Genomic DNA, 26,002 nt, shown 5'->3' on the forward strand with positions numbered 1-26,002 from the left:
TGTCCCACATCACTGCAGCCTTCTTCCCTTAATTCTCTGTACCCTCCTACTCCAAGAATGAGACACCCGGCTCCAACCATCCACTATCCACTTACTTAATTGTTCATTTCCAGTCTAAGTGTATAGCGTCAGATTTGTCAACCTGTATCTTCATGGGAAGTAACTTTATCAGCTAGAGTGCCTTGCTTATGTGCAGTTCTTTCTGCCTTTAGTCCTATAGTCTCATTTTCAGAGTTACTTCAGTCAACACCCACCTCACCCCCTTCAATGAGGTTGTTGCATAAATTTGTAATACAGTTAGATTCATCCATCATAATCTGCATTCCTTCCTGGCATCCCCTGACTTCCTAATCAATTTTTTAATTTGAATACAATAAGGTTTTCATCTTTGTGTTGTAAAGTCCTGTGGGTTTTGACAAATGCACAGTGCCACATATTTACCATGACAGTGTCATACAGAATAGTTTCAGACATGCTCTAAGAAGAAACACAGCTTTGTGGAAAGAGCCTTTAAATATGTGATTTCCAACCCACTTATGTGATGCTGACTTCTCCCTCTTGCCCCACAACTCGGCCCCAGATTTCTCAATAGAAAAACAGGCACATCATCAAAAAGAGAAAACTGAGCCCTAGCAATAATTAGCTTGCAGCTTCATATATTTTGAAATGCAAGAAGTAGACTTTCTATGTCAAAGAAGAAAAAGTGAATCATGTAGATTAGCTAACGCAAACACTCACACCTTATTCCCAGGGAAGGAGGAAAATCAATGGATTCCAGGATACAACAGCTTCCAAACACACTTTGATTTATTGATTATGAGCCTGATGATGAGCAAATTGGTCTGCTCTACTGAATCTCCACGTGCTCATCCATGGAGCAAGGCTACTGTTAATCTTCAGCCCTCTGTTGCTCACATAGATGATGAGGCAGAGGCTAATTAAAATGACAGTTAAAACGTTTTGTTCACTGTGGCAAATTTTACCTCCCAAAGATGGCCACAGCATTCCCAGCACACATGCTCTTCTGCAATGTGGCCTTGCCCCTGCTCCATTAAGGCATAGAATTTCATTCACCTCTTGACTTAGTGCTTTGCACAGCACTGGGATGCACTTAGTGCCTTGCTTGTCGCAGTGGAGTGCAGGAAGAGGGCTCTGTGTGGCCTCAGAAGCCAGGAATCACCAAAGCCTTGCTGCTTCTGCCTCACTCACTGGGACACTTGCTCTTGGAGCCCTGAGCTACAATGTAAAAAGTCTTCCTCCCTGAGACCGCCATGCTTTGGGGAAGCCCAAGTCACATGGAAAGGCCACTTGTAGGTGTTCTGGTCAACAGGCTTAGTCTCTGAGTTATCTCAGCCCAAGAACCAGATATCTGAGAGAAGTTACATTGGACCTCCAGACCAGCGCATTATCCAGCTGAGTGCTGCCTGAATTCTTGACCCCAGGATTCATAAGCACCCAGTGGTGGTTGTCTTAAGCCACTGGGGTACTTAGCCACAGAGCAGTAGATCACCAGAACACTCACTACTGTGTCCTAGGTTACTGTTCTAAAGACTGGTGTATATTAACACCCTAGTACTCTCAAAGACCCCATGACACAGTGACTCATTATCTTCAGCTTACAGACGAGGAAACTGAAGCATAGAGAAGGAAAGAAACTTGTAGAAAGTCACAGTACAGTGAAGCAATGGGTTTGAAACCAGTCAGTCTGACCCTGAAAAAATGCTCTTACATGAGCAAAAATGCTTGAGAGGCACTTTGGGAAGGAACTGTTAGAGAAATTAAAGTTACCAAGCGTGCTGTCTGGGATCCATCTGCAGCCAGATGAATGATGTGGAAGTGTGCAGCTCTCTCCTGGTGGTGAAATGAGCCTCCTGTTAGAATGAGGAAGCCAAACTGTCTTCAAGGATCTTGCCACATTCCAGGCAAAACACCCACGTTAATTAATTTTTTCATAATTATTTCAATGGGAAGCATCTGCACCCAGTTGGGCATAGATAATCTGAGTAGGAACGCGGCTCGTTTACCCACAACTTGAGATGAGCAGACCAAATAGCTGGTTTTCCAACCATTAGATGAGAGCCCACACTGCCAGGTAGGATGCGGATGGTCACATTGGTGCCATCTGTTCCTGTGGCTGTGGCTCCCACTGAAACAGCTCAGCAGAGAGAACCGGCACAGGGCTCCAGAGAAAAGAGGGAGAGAGGGCAATGGAGAGGGAAAGAGGGAAGTGAGGGGGAGGCTGCCTCGGTGTGTGCTGAGAGCTCTCAGCCTTGAGCCCTCTGGGCGAATACACTGTCCGGACCAGCAGATGATCCTGCTGTCCCCTCACTTCACCAGCCGCAGGTCTGCACCCAGGCTACACCTGGGCTGAGAGAGGCGGAGGCTGGGCTAGCCACCAGTATATGTGGCTACCATCTGATTAATCTTCTATTCGGAGGCTGAAAATGCTCAGCAAGTCTTCATTGGATATCATCTCAACAGTCCTAAGAACCAAAATATTCGAATCTTGGTTCTCTCCTCCCTAATATAGTGGACTCTAGAGAGAACACCTGGTGCTGGCCAGCTCCAGCAATGGCTTGCAGGAGTCAAGGCACCCTTCTCACCTGGATAGAAGCCAAGCTTGTGCTTCCTGTGGGAGTGTGATCATGTAACCTTGTCCCACACAGAGCCACCTCCATGCACCTGGAGAGAGGAGAGCTGGAGCATGCACTTGCCCAGGAAGGCCTCAGTTCACATACGAGCCCCTCTTCAGTCAGATTTTATGTCAGGGTAGAGACCTGCCCTTTCAAGTCCAGCATCTCATTTTGAAGCCCCACATGCAGCTCTGAGGAAGCCATGCATGTTCCTCCAATACCTAGAGGACTGTGGACAGACCAGGGAACGTGCACACATTGCAGTAAGCAACACTGCCTATACACAACGGTAATTTCCCAGTGACTGCTCCAGGGACTGCTATGGCTTAGGTGTTTGTCACCTCCAAACCTCATGCTAAAATTTGATCTCCAGTGTGGCAATACTGGGAGATGGGACCTGGTGGAAAGTGTTTGGGTCCAAGGGGCAGATCTCTCATGAGTAGATGAATTCCCTCCCCTGGGTGTGAGAGAGTTCTGTCTCTATGAGCTCCTTCGATAGCTGCCTGTTAGAAAGAGTCTGGCACACCCCACTTCCTCTCTCACCACATGATCTCTGTGCGTGCATACCGCTTTCAAGGCTCTCCTTCCACTTTTTGCAGTGAGTTGAAGCAGCCTGATGTCCTCCTCACCATATGCAGATGCTCAGTCTTTTTTTTTTTTGAGACACACTCTCACTCTGTTGCTGAGGCTGGAGTGCAGTGGCATGATCTCGGCTCTCCGCAATGTCTGCCTCCTCAGTTTAAGTGATTCTCCTGCCTCAGCCTCCTGAGTAGCTGGGACTACAGGTGTGCACCAACACTCCAGGCTAATTTTTGTATTTTTGGTAGAGATGGAATTTCACCATGTTGGCCAGGCTGGCCTCAAACTCCTGACCTCAGGTGATCCACCCACCTCAGTCTCCCAGACTGCTGAGTTTACAGACATGAGCCACCACGCCCGGCTGATGCTCAGTCTTGAATTTTCTAGCCTACATAGTTATGAGCCAAATAAACCTGTTTTCTTGATAAACTATCCAGCCTCAGGTATTCTGTGATAGCAACACAAAGTGGACTAAGACAACAGCCCTCATGTAGTCTTTTGAATCTTTTTCTTTTGAGTTCAGTACAAGAGAATTTCCTATCTTTCCTTTGGAATTCATTCCAAAGAAGCAGATTCTTGTTAGCTTGCACCTGACAGTTGGCACTTCATTAAAAGGTCTAAGTAAAGAAGTCGATGTAGATATACTTTTAATTTTGCATCTTGCTCCCAATCAGAGAACCCAGAAACTAAACAGTTGAGAGCCATATGAACACACAGGCAGGGCAGGGTACACGGCAGCACTTTCTCGATGGCTTGAAACCTGCTTCCCTGGAGTTGACACAGGGCAGTGCATGTGGCAGAATCAGGGGAATCTGTTTGGGGTATATATGCCATCAATTCACGCTTCAGAGGCAAGTTTCTTCTCACTAGGGAAAGAAAAAGCAGTATGATATGAACATCCTCTTTGAGCCAAACACTTTCTTTGGGAAGGGGAATGATGGATATCCCAAAGTGCAGCGCAGGGTATGTGGGCTCACAGGCATCTGTGGAAAAGGAGAGGCACTTGTCAATTTCATATGGAAATATCAGGATAGCCCTGAAATGGCAGCTTGCAAGGAACCAGATGGAGCAGGCGATACCATGACACAATTCCGAGAATAATCCCAGTTAAGAAGGCCCAGCAAGCTGGAACCTGTTTTCCAAAGGAAAGTGCCCTTTTTCATTTGAGATAAAAATCTCAGGAAATGGGTGGATTTTTTTTCTAGCAATTAGATACATGCAAGGGAGTATTGTGAAAAGTTGGGGATAGACTGAGCAGCACATCAGTCAGACTGGGCTGCTGTCACAAGTTACTGTGGACTAGGTGGTTTAAACAGCAGCCATCTGTTTCTCACAGTTCTAGAAGCTGGACATCTGAGATCAGGGTACTAGCATGGTCAGGTTCTGGGGAGGGCTGTCTTCCAGGCTGCAGATGGCCACCTTCTCCCTGTGTCCTCACTGGTTTGCAGAGAGAGAACTCTTGTGTCTTCTCTTCTTAGAAAGGCACCGATCCCATCCTAAGGGTTTCAGCCTCATTACCTCATCCAAACCCAGTCACCTCCCAATGGCTCCACCTTCTAATACCATCTCATTGGAATTAGGGCTTCAATATATGAAGTTGGGAGATGGGGTGGTACACACACATGCAGCCCATAGCAGTTTGGCTCGCAGACATGCCTCTGGGTAATGAAGAAACAAACTCAGCTTCACTGAAGGCCCTCTCTTGAAGTGGGCACTTTTCCTTTTAAGAGAGGAGGTTTGTGGAGGTTTATGATCTGCTGCCATTGCCCCGCAGTGTGTGTCTTGGTGTCACCAAGGATCTGAGGACATACAGAGCATGTGGCACCTTCCCAGTGTGTCCACTCCAACTACCGAATCTTCACTTCACTTGACTGTAGAATAATTGTGAAGTCTGATTTCCTTTGTCTCACTATATTATCACACATTTGGGGTTAGTGGATGTCAGAAACTCTTGCAGCAGGAAAATAAAAACCTGAAGGAGTGGAACTAGGAAGTGCACATCCCTGGTTGCTAGCATCCAGTCTGAAAGCAGAGAGGCTCCCCAGGGAGAGGCCAGAAGGGCCAGCAGTGAGACCAGCACCAGCCTGGCAAGGGCTGCTTCTCTGCTGCAGAGGCAAACAGTTTTCAGAAGTTCAGATCCAACTGTGCTAAGCAAGCCGTCTTCTTAGTAAGAGCTGAGTGTTAGAAATGAGTGCCCAAGCCACGTGCAGCAACATAGAGGCCAAGACACAGCAGCCAGATTCCATCTCAGCAGTCAACATTGGGATGCTAACAGCTGGTGGAGGCCAGCGTCTGCAGAGGACACTATTGCTGTATTCATGTTACCAGCATGCTGCTTGAATTTCTGTTGGAAAAGTACTGATTCTTATTATTCACTTATATCCTGGATATATCCTTCATTCATGTCATCTATGTGCAAAGTGCTATGTTAAGTGTTGAAAAAAGGTGAGCAAAAAGGTGACCTATGCTCCCTTGGAGCTTACGGTCTAGTGGGCAAATGAACATTCACTTAGTAAGTGTCATGAATGCAAAGTTGTATGAAAGCATGGTGCGGGGAAGCATGACCTGAACCAGGGACCAAGGAAGCCTCCTCCAGGGACTCAATGTTTGTGTGAGATCTGGAGACATCCTGTTGAGGTGGTGGGCAGTGGGCCCTACAGCTGAAGGTGAACCACCTGGAAGTAATAGTTCTGCTTTGGGTGGACAATCAGCTGACCATCATTTTTATGTTACCCCCCCTCATTCAGTTTATAATTTTCTTTGGTGGTTCCATTGAGATCTAGGATTTGTTTTTCCCCTGCTGGAAATCTATGAGTTCTAATTTATGAAATTGTCATCATTCTTAGAGACAATCTTTGTGTTTTATTGGGCTTGAGTGCTGGATCCATTTATATTTTAACTTCTCAGCAGGGCTCTTGCACACGTGTATCTATAAATTCAGGGCCCATGCCTATGGTTATCCTGACTTGAGGTCTGGATTGCTCACTTACGGTCCAGGACAGACACAAAGCTTACTTGCTGGTTTATTAACATGGGGTGGAGACTGGGGAATTTCTAGTCCTCTGTCATGGAGAGAATTCTTTGAGGCTATGGGATTTATGCATGAGTTCTCCCTGGAGCAAACACCATGTCCTGTCTCCCCTCAAGGCATTAGAAACTCAGCCACACACCCCAAGTCCTGACTCCTGGAAATGAATTACCCATTGGCTACATAGTTTCTGTGCCTTCTCAGTGAAAGGGGTCACCCATGTCATTCCAGTTGGCCATCTTGCTGGAATGCAAGACCTATCATACTTCACAGATAAACACCAGTGACAGTACCAAATGTAAAAGACTTTATTTAAAACAGGAAAATATTAAAATAGAAAATGCAAATAAAATGAATTAAAATGCAGGAAGCCATTGCTTCCTGTGGCATACACTCATCTTTAATACATTTTGTGCAACCAACAGATGGATCGCATGGGCATGGGAGGGCCAACAAACACAGCTCCCCTGTGTCAGCCAGGCCCTGGGTCACAGTTACCCACTAACCCAAAATAGGGGTAGCTTGCAGGCAGCAGGGCACTGGGTGTGGTTCAGAAAGCAAGTTCGACTCTGTCGCTTACACTTTCTCAGTCTTCATTGTCTCATCTGTAACGTGTCATCTAGACCAGTCCCCAAGGCTGTTGTGAAAGCAAACTCATAAAGAGTTGAACCAGCTAGAAAGTAGCACTTGTACAATGCTGTCTGCCTTCCAGGAGGCACCACGTTTATAAACAGAAATCTGCAAGTTTGCCAGCTGTGCTCGAAATAAATGGCCCATCCAGTTTGTGCCGAGCCCTCCGACCATAGTGAGCTGTCCATCCTCAGTTCACATGGTGTGTATCTGCCTGTGTGCTCCCACTCAGCATCACGTACATGGGCAGCACCATGGAGTCAAATGAAACAAATCGATTGTGGAAACCTTTCCATCCTTTTTTTTCCCACTTGAATTAAAGAAGATTCAACCTTATATGTTGTACAAATTCTCCAGGTGAGAAAAACATCCCTCTCTTTACCGTAAGCACCGGGTCTCAGAATTCAGTGCACCAGCCCAGCCTCCCAGCTGGGACAGCGTTTCCTGTGTGCTCTTGCCAGCTGTAATGGTTCTGCAGTATGTGTGGAAACGGACTGTTGCATCGTATGAAAACAAACGTGTGTTTCTTGAAAATGCAATGTATCTTGTACTTCTTACAGCTCACTTCTGGCTCCCAAGGGCTCCCAAGGACCACGCAATGACTGTTATTTCTTGTTTCTTTCTTTTTTTTTGAGACAGAGTAGCCCAGGCTGGAGTGCTACTCTGTGCGATCTCAGCTCACTGCAACCCCCACCTCCGGGGCTCAAGCAATTCTCCTGAGTCAGCTTCCCAAGTAGCTGGGATTACAGGTGTACACCACCATGTCCGGCTAATTTTTTTGTATTTTCAGTAGAGATGGGGTTTTCACCATGTCGCCCTGGGTAGTCTCAAACTCCTGAGCTCAGGCAATCCTTCTGCCTCGGCCTCCTTATATTCATATGTGTATTTGTTTTTATTGTGTTTTCCTATCACTTCAGCTTGTTTGTGTTTGTTCATATGTGTTTACTCTTAAGGCCAACACTCTTGAATTTATCTATTTTGCTTCCCTGCAAAGAGGCTGACTGTAAGCATAGATCCTTACCAGGGCCATTCTCCAAATATCGCCTTAGAACCATGGCCACAGACTGCATTCACTGTCGATAAAGGCCACAAAAATGTCACAAATATATCTCTTGGTCAAAAAGGGGATACAGCAAGAGATGGTGGGTTAATCACTATAAACTTCCCCACCAAGGGCCTATCCAAATTTCCTAAAGTTGCAGTCAGTCCTGCTACAGAAGGAGTGGCAAAGGCAGATAAATGACCACACATGAGCCAAGTTTGTGATTGAATCAGTAAAGCACACATAGGAGTTGTTTTGACGTATATTTAAAACAAAGGAAATTTACTCAGCTGTGCAGATTAGAAGTCTAATACATAATGAGCTAAGGGCGCTTCTTCATAGGCAAAGCCTCCCGTCCTGGGCCACCAGGTGAAAGGGGAGTCACTCGAGGAGAGTGGCTGTCACTGCAGTACACTAAAGATGACCACGCGTTTCTTGACCTGCTTCCTGCATCCTTTTCCCTTGAATCTGGGCTGGCCCCACTGAGTCACTCGTAACCAATAGGACACAGCAGAAGTGATGTTCTGAGTCTCCTGTGGCTGATAACCAGGAGAAACTTGCAGCTTCCCCCCTGCAACACTCACCCAGAGCCCTGAGCTGCCACACAGGAAGTTCAACTAGCGGTGGCCACCGTGCTGGAGAGGCCCAGGCACCAGGTATGAGTGCAGCTGTCTCAGGCACCCCAGGGCAGTCCAGGCACCGGTGACCCCACATCAGGTGACCCAGTTAATGCCGATGGAGTAGAAGAGTCAACCAGCTGGTCTGATCTGAATTCCTGACCCACAAATTATCAGACAGAAGAAAATGGTTGTTGTTCAAGCCACCAGGCTTTGGAACCATTTGTTACCAGCAGTAGATAATTTAGAACAGTCGCCGCTCCCCACAGAGCGGTCATCTTTGCAGAATGATGCATGAGCCCTCGGGTTGCATCCAGGAAATGGGATTGATGGGAAAGCCAGGCAGAGGCATTGAAAGGGAAGCATTAACAGGCTGAGGCTCCTCCCCGCAAGTGAGATGCAAGGTGCAGCCAAAGACACACCCATCTCTAGCCTCTGCTCAAAATTCTCTTCCTCCTGGAACCTCCTAATTTTGTTTTCAGCTACCAGGATTCACCCCTTATCCCAGGATGCCTTACTGAGGAATGTTCACAAAACTTACATGAGCTCCCCCACTGTAGCCTACAAGTCAGAAGAGCCATCAGAAGAGGCTTCTGCCTGTCCTACCCTGGGCTCTGGTCCAGCCCTCAGCCTGCTTGTGGTTGGCTGTGATTCCAGTAAGTTTAACAGCTTCCAAGTGGCCTAATGTGATTCTTCATTCAGCTGACTGTGATATGGGAGAAATGGAAACATGACAAAGCAATTGGTTGAGACACAGCAGATGACGCCAGCGCTGCACCCGTATTCCCTTTGCACTCATGGCTCTAACTGCAAATACCCGCCATGGCTCTGTTGGAGGCTTACTCCACTCACAGCAGGGTGCCCGGTCATGTGCAGGGGAGGGCCAGAAATGTGGGGAGGTGAACAAACGGGAGCAGACCTCAAGCAACGGTGGAGGAGACTGGGGCTACATATTCCAGACTCCTTGCTCCTGGAGGGGAGCCCCTGGGAATATTCTTCCAGATGTCTGCAGTGGGGCTGACACAGCCACCCCCTGCTCATTCACCCACCCTGCACCGGCTCCTCTGCCTCCCTATCTCACCTCTCTACTTTCTTAATGGCACTTACTGGGATCACCTCCAAGGAAGCTGCTTGCCCTCCTACCCTTGTCTCAGAGTCACCTCTGGACCCCGCCTAAGCTGGAAAGACATTAAGAACAAAGGGATCAGTTTCTAGTGGCACTTGAACATGTGTGTTATGTCAGCTCCTTCATAAAATCTTTGTTTAAGTTATGGTAAAAGAATAAGGTGTGAAACCATGAAGGAAAAGAAAAAGGATGTGGAGCAACAGGAAACAAAGATGTCAGCACATTTTGGAAGACGAAAGTTCACAAAGGAGTGGTGATTGTGCAGTGTGGCTGAGTCTGCAAGTTGTAACAGGTAAAGCACCCAGTCCTGTCTCCCATCTTCAGGGCTCAGTGGCAGACATTTCTTCATCCCAGCAGGTGACCAGTCAGAATGCCTCCAGCCTTGGTGACTCGGGGCACGGGGTAGGGGGACCGAGGGCAGACCAAAGTCCACAGCGTGATGAGCAGTGGGGCCCGGCCCCTCCAATGCCCAGGCCACAGTGCTCCTTAGCCCCCCTGGCTCTTACCCCAAGGCAGGAGGCTGGGGGATTTGTCCCTAGAGAAAGTGAAAGTCTCTATGTTAGTCTTCTAGGGCCGCCACAACAAAATGCCAGACTGAGTGACTAAACAACAGAAATTTAACTCTGTCAACTCTGGAGGCTGGAAGCCTGAGGTTGGCAGGGCTGGATTATCCTGAGGCCACTCTTCTTCACGTGGCCGCCTTCTTGACACGACTTCACGGGGTCATCCCTCTGTGTCCGTGTCATCTCTTCCTGTAAGGACAGCACGCATGTCAGATGAGGGCCCATCCTAACAATGCCATTTCCTAACAATGCCATTTACACTTAATCACCTCTTTAAAGACCTTGTCTCCAAATACAGTCACATTCTGAGGTATGGGGGGCCAGGATTTCACCATATAATTTTGGGGGAACAAAATTCAGCCTTTAACAGTCCCCAGAGAAAAGACCAATGTACAATGTATGCTGTTGTACAGAAGCTAAAGAAATCTAAGAGACAGCCTGCAGCCTAATCAATACTATGGAAAATCTCACCAGTTAATCAGTGCCATATATGCAGAGCATCTGATTAGCCTGTTGGTGATCCTCAATGTTAAATAACAGCCAGTGATTTCCTGACACTTGAGAACACCTGTACCATGAAAAACAAACAAACAAAAAAGAGAGACCTGAACAAATGGGCGAGGGTCAGGGGAAGGATTCTGATTGATAGAGAGACAATGCAGGAAGTAGAAAGTGTCTTTCAAAAAATCTATACAGTTAATATTTTCAGAGAGATAAGGAATGAAATCAACTTCCTGAAACCAAAAAGGAAAGTTGTGTAAAAGCAAAAGCGAGAGAACAGAAAGAGTAAACAAACAAAAAGAGTAAACAAAAGGAAATTAAGGAATATGATACCCAAATACTATCCCATAGAAGGCTTGGAGAACGATTGAGGAAATGTCCCATAAAGTACAACAAAAGGAAAGAGGTAGACAATGACAAAAGCAAGCAAGAGAAGGGGAGACAGAGAGAAAGAAAGAAGGGAAGGAAGAGAGGGAGGGAGGGAGACAGGGAGGGAGGGAGGGAGGAAGGAAGGAAGGAAGGAAGGAAGGAAGGAAGGAAGGAAGGAAGGAAGGAAGGAGGCAAGCAAGCGTGGGTTAGAGAATTCATTGAACATCAAAGCCCTTCAAATCAACATTTTAGAACACCTAGGTGGCAGGGGACTCCATCAGAGCTTCTAGAGAGAAGGAGCAGCTGCAGCAGTGAAGGGATATAAAGATGATGCTAGATCTGTTGAAGTGAAGGGGTATAAAGATGATGCTACCTGTTGACAGTATTGGAAGTGAGAAGAGTATGGGGCAAGGCTTTCAGAAGTCCAAGGAAAAATCATTTCCAAAGTGGAATTCTATACTTTTCCAAACTGTCAGTCAAACGTGGCAGTAGAATATGGCCATTCCAGGCATGCAGAGACTGCCTCCCACGCACTGATGTTCTGAAAGCTTCTGCAGTGTGTGTTGCAGGGACAAGTTTCCCTGAGATAAGACCTGAGATCTAGGAAACGAAAACTGTAACGTCAAAGGGAAGCAAGGTGAGGCATCAAAGAGCAATCAGCTTCAATGGAGCAGAATGCCAGGAGTATGGTCCCAGGAAATAAGAAGGAATTAATAGGTCATCTGATATGTTTGATTATAGCCTGAAAAATTGTATTGAGAGGGTGTTAATGGGTGTGGTAAAAACTACAGCAACTGAAGCCAGAAGAAAAGAGGCATAAACCAGTGCACTTGGCTTAGCAGTGAACACAATGTGCATAGTCAAAATAATGACCATATTAGGGGATGAAGGAAAGAAGTGACAAAGGGGGTGGGGACAGAGGTTTCCAAGAAAATGAACTCTTCATCCACCAGAATAGTCGGTCAGTGATAGGTAGTTGACAAATTGATAAATCAAGAAATTAAATATGCTTAACTCCTTAAGAAAGAAGTAAATACCAGATGGATCCACTAACAAAGTTCAAAATGCGTCTTTGGGAAAGAGCCTCAGAGGTAGAGAAGTATCCAAAGACATTGCTGCTGGTGTTTTATTTTATACATCTTTTGGTGTCATGTATTTTACCAAACACTTTGAGCATACTCCTTTGATGATAAAAATTATTTTAGAAACTAAATATATACATATACTTATCAGCAATTCTACTCCTAGCTATATAGCCAGCAGAAATACATCTATATACTCATCAAAAAAAAAAAAAAAAAAAAGACTAGAATGTTCATAGCAGAGCTATCCATAGTAGCCCAAAACTAGAAACTATTCAGATGCTTTTCCACAGGGGAATGGACGAACAGACTGCAGTGCATTCCTGCAACAAGAGCCTAGCGAACGGATGGTCCATCACTGCACACACAGGGGAGAGTCTCACACCCAGAGCAGAGGACTCAGACACCATCGTGCATGTACTATGGGACCTATAGGGCCTACCAAAGCAGGCAAACAGAATGTGGGCTGTTGTAATTCAGCAAAGTGGGCACCACTAAGGATGAGGGACAGTGAGGGGGCACAGGAAGGCCTTGGGAGTTATATGGTGCTGTTCTTAGTGCCAATGCTGGTTACATATGTGGTGGGCCTTCCCCAAGCTGTGTACTGATGCACAGAGCATTTCTCTATGAGTGTTCCACATGGTATACAGTCATATGGGAGATATATATCACATTTTAAAGAAGAATGAAGGGCACAGGAAAAGCCAGTATAAAGTGTGTGACCATTTACTGCTATTTGGATCTGACGAATAAGGAGAGTGACAGTTGTCAGTCCCACTGATTCCAGCCGTAATTCTGATGTAATAATAGAATATCTCACGATTTTAGGATCCTTCCTATTCCTAAACGGCCTGCATGCTGGACCCCATGGCACCCTGAGGAAAGCAGGCGTGCTGAGGGGCACTGGTGAGGAGGGCCAAGAGGCGTTTGCAGAGGTTGGGCTGCTGGGGTGGAACCAGCTACTCACCTGGAGGAAGGTGAAGCATCATGGGCAGCATTCAGAGGGCGCCAGGATGCAGGAACGAGCTGAAGCCACCCAGACACGGAAATCCACTTCTTGGACCAGATCACGAGTGCCCCTCACCCTCCTCAGGGGCTCCCGTCTCTGCTTCGCTTCCTCCTGAGCTCTGTGTGCTCCCACTCGAGCAGTGCCAGCGCCGCAGCCCCCTCCCTCTCAGGCAAGCTAAGCCTGAATCTGTGAGAAACGAAGGCCAGCTTCTCCCTGGCCAGGGCCAGAGGCCAGTGACACCGTTTGGATGTTTATCCCCTCCGAATCTCATATTGAGATGTACCCCCCAGTGTTGGAGGTAGGGCCTGGTGGGGGCTGTTTGGATCACGGGGACAGATCCCTCATGGCTTGGTGCTGTCCTCAAGACACTGAGTGCTCTGAGATCTGGTTGAATAAAAGTGTGTGGCCCCTCCTGTCCCTTGCTGTCATACTCCTGCTCTGGCCCTGTCAGCTCCTGGTTTTCCTTCCTCCATGAGTGAAAAGTCCCTAAGGCCTCCCCGGAAGCGGAGTAGATGCTGACGCCATGCTTCCGGTACAGCCTCCAGAAGGATGAGCTACTTAAATCTCTTTTCTTTATAAGTTATCAGCCTCAGGTATTCCTTTATAGCCTTGCAAGGAGGGCCGAACACAGTCAGCAAATGGAGTAAATGATAGCAGCTCCCCCGTCCAGCAGCAGCCTGGCGCAGCGGCCGCAGTTCCTGTTTATGTTTATGATGTTGTTATATGGTGATCTCTTTAAATTGAGATCCACAGAAGGGGCTGGCCTTGAGGACAAAGACACTCAAGACGCCTCCCTGTGAGGAAGTCCCCTCCCTTGGATGTAGTGATTCAGACCAGCAGGAGGTGGAGAGGATCAGTGCCGGGACCCAGGTGGTGACGCAGCCATCCTCTGGTGTTTGAGTTGGGTTGTAACCAACAGTCGGTACATTTGGTTTCACAGTCCATTGCCTCCCTGCCATTTAGACCTAACTAACATCAGAAGATTTATTTTTTTACGGCTTACAATATAAGGGTTGCTAAAAAAGCAGGGGTGAGAGGTCATAAAAATAGACCTGGGCCTAAACACATGCAGGAAACAAACGTGTGTTGGGGGGTCTGCGTGTAAGACCCTTTGCCTGAGAAGCCTCCCGTTCCTGTAGTTGCTGTTCAGCTTCTCTTTCTGTCCGCATTAAGAATATTGAATCTGCCTCTTTGTCGAGTACAGCTCTCAGTACTTTGTCATTGCACGGCGAACATTAGATGATGATAAATAATGGAAATAACCTTTACAATAATGCAAAGAAATGTAATCCAGCCAGACAGGTATCAGTACTGGAAAGAAAATGAACCATAAAACACCCGTGATGCAATACGTTTCCAGAGAAATAGTTCGGGAGGCAGCCAGTATCTTGCAGAAGCCGGTCCCAGATCTCGGGAGGCAGGTGTCTGGCGAGGGCATAACTGCTGAGGACCCCCAGCTGTGCTGGCCCTGGTCCATGGAGGACGCAGACTGTGGAAACATCAACCTTGCTCCTAAAAACTGACTGCAGGAGAAACAACGCAGCCGGGGTAGCCATCAGAAAACATGATTTTTCCAAAACCTCAAACAACAGTGGATAATTTCCAGCCAAAGGACAAGCAAAAGCTCATCAGAAACTCCATGAAGAGGGAAGAGAAATGCCAGCCAGTGGGTCCTGGCCTGTCTGAGACAGCCCAGAGTCCAGCACTTCAGACATCTCCAGGGTGTCTCAGAGAAAGGCAGGTAGTGACGTGGCAGGGGACTGGAACTTGGAGGAGTGGACTCTACCGCGGGGTCACTGAGAACTGGGTCCCTGATGGCCGGTGCCCCTTCCCGTGACAGATTCCACACAGGAGCTGCAGACCGTGGACCCCTGAAGTGGACAGGCACTCTGGCCATGCCCTGCGAGGATGAAAGCCCTCCCCCAGTGACCTGCAGGTTTCAAGGGGCTTCCCCCTCCCACGGTCACCCCCTTGTCCTTCATCTTGCAGCTGTTTCATTATCTCCACCCTGACGTTGAACTGTGTGGAGTATGACCCCCCGCCCCGGCCCCACCCCAGCGACTCACTGAAGGTGAAAGAGATTCCCACGAGGCATGCAGGTGTGGAGCCTGTTTCCCAGGGGCCTGGGAAGGCCCGCGCAGCACACAGCCTGGAAACGCCCGGAGCTTCACTTCGGGCATCACCACAGGCTCTTCTCCTGGCGGGGTCATCTGCCTTGCTTTCTCCCAGATCCATGCTGTCCAGTGTGGGACCCCCCAGCCACGGGCAACTGTTTACTTTTAAATTAGTTAAAATTAAGTAATATTAAAATTCAGTTCTGCAGTAGCATGAGCCAAGCCCCAAGTGCCCTGTAGACTCAGCAGGTGGCACGGTCAAGCAGCATCTCCGTCCCCCAGGAGCCTCTGCACGGCTCTGATGTGGACCTTCCCTCCCCAGCTGCTACCCGGTCTCCAGCTCCTCTCGCCCGCTCCTTTCCTGGGTTACCCAAGAAGCTGCCAGTCCCTCCCACTCTGCCCTGCTGAGCGTGACACACTGCCAGAACTGGAGCCAAGTCCTCCCCATGCCCTGTTGAGCCCACAGGGCTTCCCTTTAATAGGTGTCACCGGCCACAGAAAGAAGCATTGGACATAACTCATTCCTTTCTGGATTCGCCTATTTTTATCTTCCTTAGTGGCTTGTAGATTGCATAAAGCCAGTGAGTGACTACCAGCCACGATTTGGGGCCTGCCTGCATGGGATTCTGCACATCGTGGAAATGTTTCTGGAGAGCATGAGTTACCTTTGGGAACACGGTAGGGGGAAAGTCTGCCGTCCTCATCATCGTGTGGTCATGAATGACACTCCCTGGGCCCTGTCTGGGCACTACCAGGTGTGGGTGATGTGTCCTGCATTCAGCAAAGAGGCTAGCATCAACGCTGCAGTGCCTGAGTGCTGGGTGGAGACACGAGGGCCCAGACCTAAGGCAGCTGGGAAGATACCATGGAGAAGCTGTGGCCCGGAAGATGAATAGTGTTGAAACAGTGACAGGTGATGAAAAGGCCACTGCAAATACAACCAGAGCAAAGGGAAAATCAGGGAGAGGTGGGGAGAGGCCTGGAGAGGGAGCCGGGCAGCACCTGCCCTTGACAATTACATTTGCATCCGTGTTCGGAGATGAAGTCAGCCTCTCGTTTTCCTTTCTCTGACTTTTCTTCTCTGGTTTTGGCATCAAGATTTTATCAGTTTTATAAAATGAGTTTCTCTGTTCTCTGTAGGTGGTTCTTATCTGTTCATTTAATTATTGATAGAATTCATTTCTAAAGTAAGGTAGACTTTTTTCAACTATGCTTTCTTCCAGTCACTGTTCTTTTCCAGAAGTATCCATGAACCTGTTTCCACGCCAACAACAGATGCGACGTGGGCCTGTTTTGTGCTGTAGCTAATAGGATGCCGAGTCCGGCTTCTTTTGTTCATCACTGTGCCTCTGAGATTTATTCCATGACCATTTGGGTGCCATGACGGCTTGCCCTTCTATCACTGGCACTCATTGGGCTTCCAGGGCAGGGCAACCATGAGTCAGACTCCTTTGAACATTCTTACAGATGCGTTTTGTGAACACATGAATAATTGTTGTTGGGTATTTACACAAATAAATGTCCATTCATTTACGGGAGTGGAATTGTTGTTGTGTGATGTATCTATATGTTCAGCTGTAAGAAATGCTCACCATTTCCCCAAGTGATGGCATGAATTTACATCCCGCCAGGAGTGCAGGGGAATTTTAGTTTTCCCACATTCTCCGTGACACTTCCTATTGCCTCTTGGCTGTGTCTTGGCCTTGCTGGAGGGTCCATGCATGTGCTAAGCATCCTGGGTTGGGCATGTGTGCACACACAGTAGGCCTGGCCTCAAGAGGAGGGGCCTCCTCTCTTCCCCTCCTCCTTCCCACTTGTCAGCCACAGTGTCTGCCCCTGTGGACAAGGTGTGGTTGGCAGGAGCAGATAGGGGACAGAGATGTCACAGTCGCCCCCAACTCAGATTGTCACAGGAAGCGGCTCATGCTCTCGTACATGGCTTGCTTTCTCATCTGGGCATTTGGCAGGTTCTTCTCAGGCCCACACTCACCTTCATATGCCCAGCCTGCTGCACAGGCCCTGTGTGTCCGTCCACTTGCCCCTCAGTTGGGCTCTACTGGACGGCACCTAAGACCATGTCTGGTCCCTGGGGACCGTGTCAGCCTTTGTTCCTGGCCCAGCCAGGGCCTGGCCATCTCCACAGAGTCGCACCCTCCTGGCCTCACCCCTGAGACTGCTAGCCAGCCGTTCGCCTTGCAGACTCTCCAAGCAGGAACCGGCTGGCCATCCGCCCGCAGTGCTGGACATGCATGGAGCCCACAGTGTCCCGTGGCAGCTGCGCCCCCGCAGCCTGAGTGAAAAACAAATGCCTGCCTTCTGTGGACGGAACCCAGGCTGAGCAACTGTCAGTCCTTCCAAATGCTTCTCAGCCTCCAAACCCTTTGTGAAGGCACAGGCTTTGAGGCATCTAAGTTGGTTCCGCTCTCTTATTTAGAAAACAGGCAAAGGCTGCTGGGGGTGGGGGCAGGGAGGTCCCTGTCACATCCTAGGGTGTGTCTCTTTTGATGTGGAGCCTGGGGTGGAGCTTCCAGCTGGACCTCCTGTTACAGAGCAAGTGAGCAGAAGAAAGAAGGAGGGAGGGAGGAAGGGGGAGGGAGGGAAGAAAGGGGGAGGAAGGAGGGAGAGAGGAGGGAGGGAAGACCGAGTGAGGAGGGAGGGAGGAAAGAGGGAGGAGGTAAGAAGGAGGGAGGGAAGAAGAAGGAAGAAGGGAGGAAAGAGGGAAGATGGAGGAAGGAGGGAGGGAAGGAAGGGAAGAGGTAGGAAGGAAGGAGGGAGGAGGGAGAAAAGAAGGAGGAGTTAGGAAGGAGGGAGGGAACAGGGAGGAAGGCAGGAGGAAAGAGGGAGGAAGTAGGAAGGAGTGAGGGAAGAGGGAGGAAGGAGGGAGGAAAGATGGAGGAAGGAGGGAGGAGGGAGGAAAGAGGAGGTAGGAAGGAGGGAGGGAAGAGGGAAGAAGGAGGAAGGGAGAAGGAAGGGAGAAAAAAGGGAGGAAGGAGGGAGAGGAGGAAAAAGGAAGGAAGGGAGGAGGGAGGGAGGGAGGGACAGGCCTTCAGCACGCCAGCATGTGCTAAGATACATTCTTGGATAAACCAGGGACCTCAGGTGGGCATGAGAAGGGGAGACACTCAACTTGGCCACTCCCCCAACTAGAGCAAGACCTGGATCCACCAGGTGCATCAGAAGGAAGCAGGGCCTAGGACCCACTCCCAAACCTCTCTGCCACCTCCACAAGAAGCCACTCCCTTCAGATAAAACCATTCCCCAAAATGTGGCCAATCTGCAGGGCAGGGGTTCCACCAGAGAGAATTGCTGGGGGGTTTCAGCACTAAACACTAACACCCATGGAACGTAAATTGACTTTGTCCCTCCACAAACTGGTCATTTTTCATCACGAAACCATGAGCAGCATGACCTTTACATGTGGATCAACAGCGCTCGGTCCTTTGACAGCCAGTTCCTTTGACTTGGCCACTTGGTAGTGACCATTCTACCTAAGGATGTGTGACCCAGCGGTGGTACAAGGTGGCTGGACCTCAGTTCGGATGGTGACAACTTCAGCCGAAGCACATTCGTTCTGGCTGGCTGTCCTCTGCTTCTGTAACTTTTATTTCCTCAGTGTGAACAGCACTGCACTTGAGGGACTGGAAGGGGGTGCTTCCATAACTGTCATTGCTATGGCGCACGTTTACTTTTGCTCTTCAATTTAAAATTCAGGTCTTCTACATATCTTTGCAACTAGGGAAGAGAAAGCAGGTCTTTTAATTCCAGAACCGCAGTGCACACATCACGCTCCAATGTGGGCTGTGCAGGAGCTCAGCGCCTGGAGGGTTTCAGGTTGCAGGACATCTCCCTTGGGGGCTGTGTCTGATGCCCTGCAGCCAGCCCTGCCGATGGAGCCTGGCTGCTGCCTGTGTTCCCAACGATGAGCCCTTGTGCCCTGGGCTGTTAAGGCTCTGTCTCTGCTGTGAGCTGAAACGCTTTCTCTGAAGAGCCCTCACGGTGCAGAAATAGTGTCTTTGGGTCCTGCTGAGCCCCTACCCCCAGCCCACCGCTGGCACAAGGTGCAGGCACCAGGCACTACTTGGGGCTTCCCCAACCACCTGCATTTTCTAACCACCTGCACTTATTTTCCAACGAAAGGCCAATAAAGAAAGTCACAAACTTCACTTGCAACCTGTGGGCAAAAGGGCAGGGAAGGAAAAGCCCAACCACAAGAAATAACAATCTTGACAAACTTTTTTGCACCTACACACAAAGCCTTGCCTTCAGCTCAGAGACTCTTGGACTCAGGTCAAGTTGCCCTGCCCTCATGCACAGCAAAAAACCTTGTCAAAGAGCCGGGAGCTTTCATCCAGCAACTGTCAGGATGGAAACATGTCTTCCCATTTGCACCCTGTCAAAGGAATGAGCAAGCTGTTTCGCGGCCACAGTTATCCATTTTCTAAAACAAAAGGTTCACATCAGGTAATCACCTTCATTAGACCATGTTGTGTGTTTTGTGTATGTAAATGACGTCTCTGCCTTGTGGGAGTGGGCACCCCAGGAACTCTGGCTTCTATGACACGCAGATGCCGAGTGACATTGCTGAAGGCAGCCTGCTTGCTAAGGCTGCATCTGTTTGCTATTTCTGACATCAGCGATCAGGCCCCTAACACACCACATTCCCTAGGTTTCTTGGTAGAGCCAAACATATAAACCTGCGGATCGAGTTCCCCCAGCATGGAGAATGAGAATAAAGAACAAATGTGATTCTCAAGCAGACACACCAGCTTAGGCATGAGAGCTCTGGTGCGTGTGTGTGCAGAACCTGCAGAGTTGGGCCAGAACTGAGGTCAAGAGGCAGCCCCATGCCACTGCCTTCCTCCTCAACACCACCAGAGAGACTGGGACTGTGCCCCAGTTAGAGAAGTACTATATTCCCCCTATCCCCCCAGAGCCCAGCCCAGGCCCCAGGGAGACCACAACACACAAGAAAGACAGGGGCTCTACCTCGGGGAGCTTACCAGTGAGCAGGAAGGCAACTCTTCCACAAGTGGGTACTCAGATGTGTGAGTCCTCATGAGCTCAGGAAGCCCAGCATGGGTGTTCCCACAGGGGTCAGGGAATGCTGCTGGCAGGTGCCCAGGCAGCTGTAGTGACTCCGCCTTCCTCTCCGCACCCCTTTGTGTAGCCATGGAGATAGCACTAAGGCTGGTGATTATGGCGGGGACACAGCCATGACCCTAATGAGCGATGGCTCTTTGAGTTAGCGCTAAGGAAAGGCAATTAGAGGAAATTGTATCCTAAGATGTGGGCCTGTGTGGGATCGCTGCCGCATGAAACAGACTGGGCTCGTCGCAACTTCATTCATTCATTCATTTATTCATTCATTGTCCTAAGAGGCTTCCATTTTGCATCCCTTTACCTCTGCTCCCTCCAGAATTGTCCACAGTGAGCTCTCAAGCTCAGTTCCAAGACAAAAAGTTGGGGAGGAAAAAAACAAAAACTAGCTTTTAGGATCCCAAAGCGAGGGGAGTGAGAAGGAAGCCAGGCAGCGGCGGGCATCCCTTCCCCACGTGGTACAGACTTCCAGAGCTCAGAGACCATGGAAGATGCAGGTTCACGTCATGAGTCATCTGAGTGTGAGCCTTTCTGGTCCACTGAAGAGGTGTTGGTATGTTTCAGCTGGTGTGTTTGAGCGAACGACATGCCGACTCCCATACTCACGTATAAAACCTAGGAATGTCACTGACCTTAGGTGGAAACGGAACCCGGTAGAAATCTGGCTTTGTGGAGACGGCCATGAGAGTGAGCTAGGACATTCTGCCAGGGTAGTCCTGACCACAGGGGGCCCGCCAGTGGCTTGGGGTCGACCCTCCTCAGCATCACGTGGGCTCCCAGGGCTCAGTGCCTTGGTAGCTTCCCACCCCATCTGCCAAATGAGCCATTTTACTCTGGTGGTGCCTCCATGGTGGCCTCCAAAACCTCCGTGTTTCTATCTCCTCATGACCCCAAGAATCATGAATTTGATTACACCAACACCTGGTTATGTCATTGAGCACTAAGGAATATAGCTGTTAGTTTTATATCAAATGATTTTATTGATGGATGAATTTTACTAACGCCAGCCATGTCCAGGGTGGGGACGGTCGGGAAGTGAATGACTCATGGCCATGGCAGGCAAGGCAGCTGAGGAGGAAGGTCTCAGGCGTCCTCCAGTGGGTTTCACGATCTTATGCCGGAGTTTCTCTCGGGGAAATGAGAGCTGTCATTGCCTTCTGCACACCTCCAGTGGGTAGCAGAGATTCAACAGATAGGTAGAAATATGCTTTAGAAAATTACGAGTTATTCAACTAAATGAGCACACCGTTCTTGGGTAGAAAGAGCGGCACTGGAGGAGTCATATCTAGCCCATCCCTCAATACTGGTGCTGGAGATCCCAGACCCCATACTGGTGGAACTCAGTTGAGCTACTCCCAGCTTTCTCTTATTCCCTTGGGGCCAAGTAGAAAAGAAGTCTGTCTTCCCTGCGATGTGGGGGAACAGCAGCAGATCCCAGCCCCACATTCGTTTCTTGCAGTTAGAGAACTGCCCTGGTCATAGCAGGTGTGAGCACAGTTTCCCCCTCAGCCTTCTCTGCATCGACAATGCCTTTTTCTGAATCAGCAGCCATAGATGAGCCCTCCATTCACTGCTTGTTCCAACTTGCTTACCATGACTTCCTTTTTCTTCTCCAACTCTGCAGACCAACAAAGCCGTGGCCAAGGGGGACTTGCACCAGGCCAGCACCAGCTCCCGGCGGGCCCTGTTCCTGGCAGTGCTGTCCATCACCATTGGGACTGGCGTCTATGTGGGCGTGGCCGTGGCCCTCATCGCCTACCTCTCCAAGAACAACCACCTGTGAGCTTCCTGCGAACGAAGGGGGAGCGCCCGGGGCCAGGTCTGTGTGGACGTGGAGGAAGCAGACATACCGCATGATGCTGTACAGTACAAATGATCGCCAAAAGACGCCACGAAGCCCTGGGGTTTCCTACCCATGAATTTCTTTTGTTTTTATCCTTTAATTTCATGTTCACAGCACTGTGTAGAGCACCAGACAGACGGGCACTGCTAATCCTTCCAAAGGAAAGCTCCAAAGATCCCAGCCCGCAAGGCTGTCTCTGGATGGATTCTGGTGGATGAATGGCAGCGCGGCTCTCTGCAGCCTGCCAGTGCCCAGAGTGCCGCCGCATGAGCAATATACAAACAGTCCAAAAAAGTGTTTATTTTTTATGGAACACGGTGCAATAGGCAGAGGACAAGGGACACATCACTCTTCTGTCTGTGGCCCTGCTGGAGTCCTTTGTGCCCCTCCTGAGTCCACATGCCTTCCCTGCAAGATGAGAATGGGGCTGGGAAGAAAGAGGTGACACCATGGCTGGCAGGAGCCCCGCTGCACTGCTCTGCAGACCCATTGGCCTGACCCTGGAAGCAGAGCCAGCCCGGGACCTGCCCCTGTTCCTTTCCCTTCACACCACCCCAGCCTCAAGATGTCGAGCCACTCCAGAACGTGTCTCACTCCACAGCTACCCCGCAGCAATACGCACTCTTGGGACCTCACTGATCTAGGATGGGGAGGCAGGCCACCGCCCCTCCCAAGACTCCTCAAGAAAGAGCCCCACGGTTGCTCCAGAAACTCAAGGCACTGCAGCCGTGGGCACTGCCTCAGCGTAAAGACACAGGGGCGCCTCCCAATCACCGCGCTGGCGGATGCTCACCCCGTCATAAGCAGAAACTAGTGATCCTGGAAACGAGATGGGCCTTACTCTGTCGACTAAATGAATAGCTATTTTCTTGTCATTTTTTAAAGTGCAACTCTTGCTTCATGCTGCTTAAGTTACCAGACGAATGCTGAGAAATAAGTAATCACAGACATTTTAATACCATTTCATTGCTGTTTTACGAGTGTTCATTACTTAACAAAAAATTATCTTTTAGCTTTTTCGCTTAAGACTTTTCTTTCTGATGAATAGCTGTCGTTGGGTTTCATTTATACTTTCCCCTGTGGTTTAAGGAACTGCAGAGCCACCCAGGCCTCCACCTATGAAATAGTAGGGGGTTCTCTAGGAGAACCGAAGTCCCTGCCGCTTCAGTTTCCACCAATAAATATGATCGTCCTAATCCCCTCAGTGGACGCAGAGACCCCCCTCTCCAGGACAGTGGCTCCGCCTGCAGCACTTGGCAAATTCCTGAGGCCTGGGTCAGCCCCAGGCTGACTTGATTGGTCAAGATGTAGCCTAGTAACTGCAACGTGAAGCCAAGGTTGAGAACCACTGCCCTGGAATAAGGACTGCAGGTTTGATCCTTCTTCCTGACACTGTCCTTCTTGACCTTGAACATTTAATATTCTGAAAATTATTAGCACTGTCTTCCCGGGTCAAATTTGAGATCCATCTAGCATGTGTCTCTACTGGATGGTTCACAGGGACTATAGGATTTTAACCCTAAGAAGTAGATAGGGAAGCCAGCCAACACCCTTGTAGGAGTTAGAGTCACCAGCCATGGAGGGCATAGGTTTAGGCTCAAACCAACCTGGATTTGAATCCAGCTGTGCTACTTTCTAGCTCTGTGATCTTGGGTAAAGGTTTACACCTCGGTCGGGCACAGTGGCTCACGCCTGTAATCCCAGCACTTTGGGAGGCCAAGGTGGGTGAATCACGAGGTCAGGAGTTCGAGACCAGCCTGACCAGCATGGTGAAACCCCTGTTTCTACTAAACATACAAAAAATTAGCAGGGCGTGGTGGTGCGTGCCTGTAATCCCAGCTACTCGGGAGGCTGAGGCAGGAGAATCACTTGAACCTGGGAGGCGAGGTTACAGTGAGCCGAGATTGCACCACTGCACTCCAGCCTGGGCCCAACAGAGCAAGACTTCATTAAAAAAAAAAAAAATGTCTATACCTCTCTGAGCTTCGTCTCTAGGTCTCTAGGAGAGGATAATCAATAAGGCCCATTTTGTGGGGTTGCTGGGGAAGGTGCTAGGCACAGACCATGGCTCCTGGCAGGAGCAGGTGGTCATAGTTACTATCATGTCCTTGATGGGCTATTCCATGGCTGGTCTGTGTCCCTCCATCTCTCAGGGTTCATTTGTCACAAGCCATTGTGTCAAATGGTCACCATGCCATCTGCAGCTGCCACAGACAGACCACACAGCTAACCAGGAACCAGGCCCCCTGACACCAGGACCAGCCCCTCCAGAGCTATACTTGTCCTGAAATGATCCATTTCAAGTTCAAAGGCTCCCCAAAGGCGCATACCTTTGGATGTGGTAAAGAAGTAGAACCTGTCTGTACATCCACACCCATCATTTCTGTCTATAATGTCACAGTCACCCTAAGCCAGGCCCTTAGTGCCAGGTACTTTACCTCTGCTAGACCAACTACCCATCTTATTTCAGCCTCTATTTCCAGATGGAAAAGCCTCAGTTCCCAGGGGTTTGGCCCTATCTAAGTTGTCCAGCTCTGCCGAGTCTTTCTCAAGGGCTTTACCTATGGGTGTAAATGGTCATAGTGGGCACAGGGGACAGGGCCAGCTGAAGGCAGCCATGAGGCCCAGCAGCTCACCTGGCAGCTAGGCATAGTGTGTGACAGCCCTGCAACTGGCTTGGCCTTGGTGGCAGGGAAAGTGACTGAAGGTCATCGTCGGTGGCTGTGTTAGTGACTGCTGTCAGCTGAGCCATCTTCTGAGTGTGTCAGAGCGACCTGCACCTCCCTAAACCTGCATCATTGTTGTTAGGCCCACGTGGCATCCACTAAGCACAGCTATGCCAGGCACACATGACCTCGCCTCATCCTCCCAATAGTCCCAGCAGGGAAGTGTCCCCACCTCCTCCCCAGGTGTCCCTGCCTTCCCAGGCATCCCCCCACCTCCCAAGGCATCCCTATATCCCAGGTACTCCCACCTCTCCAGGTAGCCACACCTCCCCAGGCATCCCCACCTCCCCAGGTAACCCTGCCTCCCCAGGCATCCCCCGCCTCCCAGGTACCCCCACCTTCCCCAGGCATCCCCACCTCCCCAGGTACCCCCACCTCCCCAGGCATCCCCGCCTCCCCAGGTACCCCCACCTTCCTGGGCGTCCCCATCTCCCCAGGTACCTCCACCTCCCAAGGCATCCCTACCTCCCCAGCTACCCCCACTCCCTAGGTACGCCCACCTCCCAAGGCATCCCCACTTCCCCAGGGACCCCCACCTCCCCAGGCATCCCCAGCTTCAGCAAGTGTCCCAACGGACTTGACCAGGTGTCATACCCCAACTATTCCCAGGGAACTATAGTGAGTTCTGAGGAGAACATGGTAGGGGAGGACCCATCATTGATCACCATGCCATCTGCAGCTGCCACAGACAGACCACACAGCTAACCAGGAACCAGGCCCCCTGACACCAGGACCAACTCCTCCAGAGCTGGAACAGGGCTTCCCTCAAACTCAGCCAGCTCTACAGGTGGCCCTGCCCTCTGCAGTAGCCTATGGATTTAAAATGACCAGTGGAGCAATCTTCCTGCTTACCAATTGCCGTTCCCATGCCCTGGATACCAATGTCAAGTGGAGCCTGCACTGAGATCATGGCCAAAGCCGCCCTCCAGAGCTGTGGCCTGAGTTCAGGATCTGACCCCTGAGGTTTATAGCATCCCTCAGAGGCTCCTAGTGGACCGGCTGAAATGCCTATCCTTATGACATTTTTGTGCTTCCCTCTTCCC

General features: G+C 49.7%; 1 protein-coding gene across 8 annotated transcripts in view; it reads left to right on the top strand.

The window, feature by feature from the left end:
• SYNDIG1 (synapse differentiation inducing 1) overlaps positions 1-23,255 on the top strand; it is a 188,279-nt gene extending 165,024 nt beyond the window's left edge. For 6 of the 8 annotated variants that reach the window (XM_017945078.3, XM_017945079.3, XM_031656502.1 and 3 more), the window contains one exon: positions 22,015-22,455. In XM_017945078.3, coding sequence (XP_017800567.1) covers positions 22,015-22,173 — 159 coding nt within the window. In that variant the 3' untranslated portion in view covers positions 22,174-22,455. Of the gene's footprint in view, positions 1-22,014 lie in introns of all 8 variants that reach the window. The other 2 variants (XM_003905169.4, XM_017945080.1) reach the window with 2 other exon arrangements.
• The last annotated feature ends 2,747 nt before the right edge of the window (positions 23,256-26,002 follow it).

Source organism: Papio anubis, chromosome 16, assembly GCF_008728515.1.
Source record: "Papio anubis isolate 15944 chromosome 16, Panubis1.0, whole genome shotgun sequence".
Taxonomy (NCBI): domain Eukaryota; kingdom Metazoa; phylum Chordata; class Mammalia; order Primates; family Cercopithecidae; genus Papio; species Papio anubis.